Raw genomic sequence first — 3,033 nt, forward strand, 5'->3', positions numbered from 1 at the left:
ACACACACAAAGAGCTATGTGTCCGTGCACACACTATATAAGCCGATGTGATATTTTACAGCCGTAAAAGATTGAAGTCGAATTGTAGGCCCGGATTTTATTATTACGGCAACAAATAATACAGCGGAATTGCGATGAACATCCAGTTAACCCTCCCACTCCCCAAGCCCTTTCTAAAAGATAGTAGTAAATAAAATGGGGGGTTCCCGGTCTGTTCCTCTTATCTGACTTCTGAGGCTTCGTGGCGAGAAGAGCGAGATGGGTCTTGGGCTTGCGACGGGCGGGAAGGAAGGAAAAAACCACCCAGAAAGGAGCCCCGGGAGGCTCTGTTCCAAGAGCCTTATGCGTCCCGGCGTTGCGCCCGGAGAACGCTTCTCCGCCCGCAGCTTGCGGTGGGCTCCCCGCGACACCCGGCCGAGGCCCCGCCAGCGGCGGCTCAGACCAGTGGAGGAAGGGGGTCGAAGGGGTGCGGCTCATCTTCCCCCGGAGACGAGGGGAGGCCTTCGGGGTTTCCGCGGCGCTCGGGACAGGGAGGGCCCACGGAAAGCAGCGCAGGGGAGATTCTGCCGGGGGGAGCCCTGTACCTCGGGGGGCGCGCCGCGGCAACAACGGGGCCAAAAAGCTCACGCCTCGATGGCGAGGGAGGGCCGGAGGGAGGAAGGAGGGAGGGAGGGAGGGAGGGAGGAGGGACGGGCGGTCCCCCCCCCCGCGTCGCCCGCGTCCCGCGCGGCGGCGGCGGGACCGCGCCGTGCCCGCGCCCATGCCCGTGCCCGCGCCCCGGGCCGGGACCCGGCCCCGCGCGCTGATTGCGTTATTTAATTATCTCCACTTTATTCCCTCAGATGTTTATCAGCTGCTTTGCATATCACGTGGGGGCGGGCGGGCCAATGAGGGCCGGACTGGCGCTACGCTGGCGCGTCAGCCCTGGTCAAGTCCCGGAGATTGAGTATCTCTTTTTTCAGTCTTTGGGGCTTTTAAAAAAGAGCCACTAGTCTCAATGCGGAGCGGGCTATGACAGCCTCCGTGCTCCTCCACCCCCGCTGGATCGAGCCCGTCATGTTCCTCTACGACAACAGCCTGGATGAGATCAATAAGAACATGGACGGATTTCACGCCGGCAGCAACTTCGCGGCGGCGGCGGCGGCCAACCCCTGCCGCAACCTGATGGCTCACCCCGCGCCCCTGGCCGCCCCCAGCGCCGCCGCCTACACCTCCAGCGAGGCCCCCGCAGCCGGCATGGCCGAGCCCGCTGTCAAGCAGTGCAGCCCCTGCTCGGCCGCCGTGCAGAGCTCCTCCGGGGCCGCGCTGCCCTACGGCTACTTCGGCAGCGGCTACTACCCCTGTCGCATGACCCATCACAACGCCATCAAGTCCTGCGCCCAGCCCGCCTCCACCTTCGCCGACAAGTACATGGACACCTCGGTCTCCGGCGAGGAGTTCACGTCGCGGGCCAAGGAGTTCGCCTTCTACCAGGGTTACGCCGCCGGGCCCTATCAGCCGGTGCCCGGTTATCTGGATATGCCCGTGGTGCCGGCCATCGGCGGCCCCGGGGAGCCGCGCCACGACCCCCTGCTCCCCATGGACAGCTACCAGCCTTGGGCCATCACCAACGGGTGGAACGGTCAAGTGTACTGTCCCAAGGAACAGAGCCAGCCGCCTCACCTCTGGAAATCCACCCTCCCGGGTAATACACCTGCATGGCTCCCCCTGTCCCTTCTTTCCTTCTTCCCCTGCTCGTTCCTCCCGGGTATCCCGCCTGCAGGGCTCCGGGATCACCCTCCACACTGACCCTTCCCCGCTCCTCCCGCGGTCCCCTGTCCCATCCTGCCCCGGTCCGCACATGCCCCGGCGCCGCTGAAACGGCACCGGTGCCGCCCCCTGCCCCCCGCCGGCGCACGGCACATCCCGCCTCGCCTGGCCGGCCCCGACGCCGGCCCCGGGAGAGGAAACAGCTGAAAAGGGCCGCGGGAAGGTCTGTGGTATTATTTTCCATAGACCACGAAGCACGCAGGCTGGGTAAATCGCTGCAGCCCCTCTCGATCCTTCCCAGAGTCCCCGTCCGGGCTACGTGGGTTTGTTATTATTTGTCTGTCTGACAGAAGCGAGCCTTTCCCTGCCTAGAAGCTGTCTGCGGCGGCCACGAAAGAGGAATCCCCAGTGCTGAGCCGGGCATTAGTAGCTAAACCGGAGCGGGGCAGGCAGAGGAGTGCGCTGTAACTCTAACCCTTATATCCATTGATGTCCTAAGCGGTTCGAGCCATTTTCTAACACTTGCCCGCATGGTTTTTCTGTTCCAGACGTCGTTTCTCATCCCTCGGATGCGAACTCGTACAGACGTGGAAGAAAGAAACGAGTGCCTTACACAAAGGTCCAGTTAAAAGAACTCGAAAGGGAATATGCTACAAATAAATTCATTACCAAAGACAAACGGAGGAGGATTTCGGCGACTACAAATCTATCAGAGAGACAGGTCACAATCTGGTTCCAAAACAGAAGGGTCAAAGAGAAAAAAGTGATCAACAAATTGAAGACTACCAGTTAACGGATTAAAAATGGAGAAGCAGTAATTCAAGAGTTTCAGAACTTTTTTTCGTGTTCAGATTAAAATAATTATTAATAATAATTAAAAAGAAAAAAAGACAATGAACCTCTTCTTTCAGAACAAGAGATCTGTATCTTTGGATTATAGCTTTTCTTTCTTTTTTTTTTTTTTTTTTTTTTTTTAATAATGCTGTAGCAAATGGTTAAAATTGACAGCTCTCCTGAAATCCCAAACAGCCAGCCAGTATCACTGACAGACTGTAAAGTCCACATGCCCAGCCCCGAGAGATACACTTTCAATTAAGACACGATTTTCTGAGAAACTTGTAAATACTTCTACGACCTTACTGTTTGAGAGAAGACTCTTTGTGGCCACGATACGAGAGCTGGTTAACGTGAGGAGGTCGATGTGGACATATGATCTGGTTTTCTTCCATTGCAATCCAAACTGTATCTTGAATGACTGCTCAGGTAAACCATAGTGAAAAAAGT

The 3,033-nt window shown here is 57.4% G+C and overlaps 1 protein-coding gene across 1 annotated transcript; it reads left to right on the plus strand.

Annotated features, from left to right (window-relative positions):
* The first annotated feature begins 666 nt into the window (after positions 1-666).
* Positions 667-2,590, plus strand: HOXA13 (homeobox A13). Its single transcript, XM_051808353.1, has 2 exons — positions 667-1,684; positions 2,298-2,590. Exons 1-2 carry the CDS (start codon positions 1,012-1,014, stop codon positions 2,540-2,542), a joined length of 918 nt encoding a protein of 305 aa, XP_051664313.1. The 5' UTR covers positions 667-1,011; the 3' UTR covers positions 2,543-2,590.
* Positions 2,591-3,033: the final 443 nt, after the last annotated feature.

The sequence above is a fragment of the Manacus candei genome, unplaced genomic scaffold (assembly GCF_025592945.1).
Source record: "Manacus candei isolate 608988 ecotype Guabito, Panama unplaced genomic scaffold, ASM2559294v1 h1tg000072l, whole genome shotgun sequence".
Lineage (NCBI taxonomy): Eukaryota > Metazoa > Chordata > Aves > Passeriformes > Pipridae > Manacus > Manacus candei.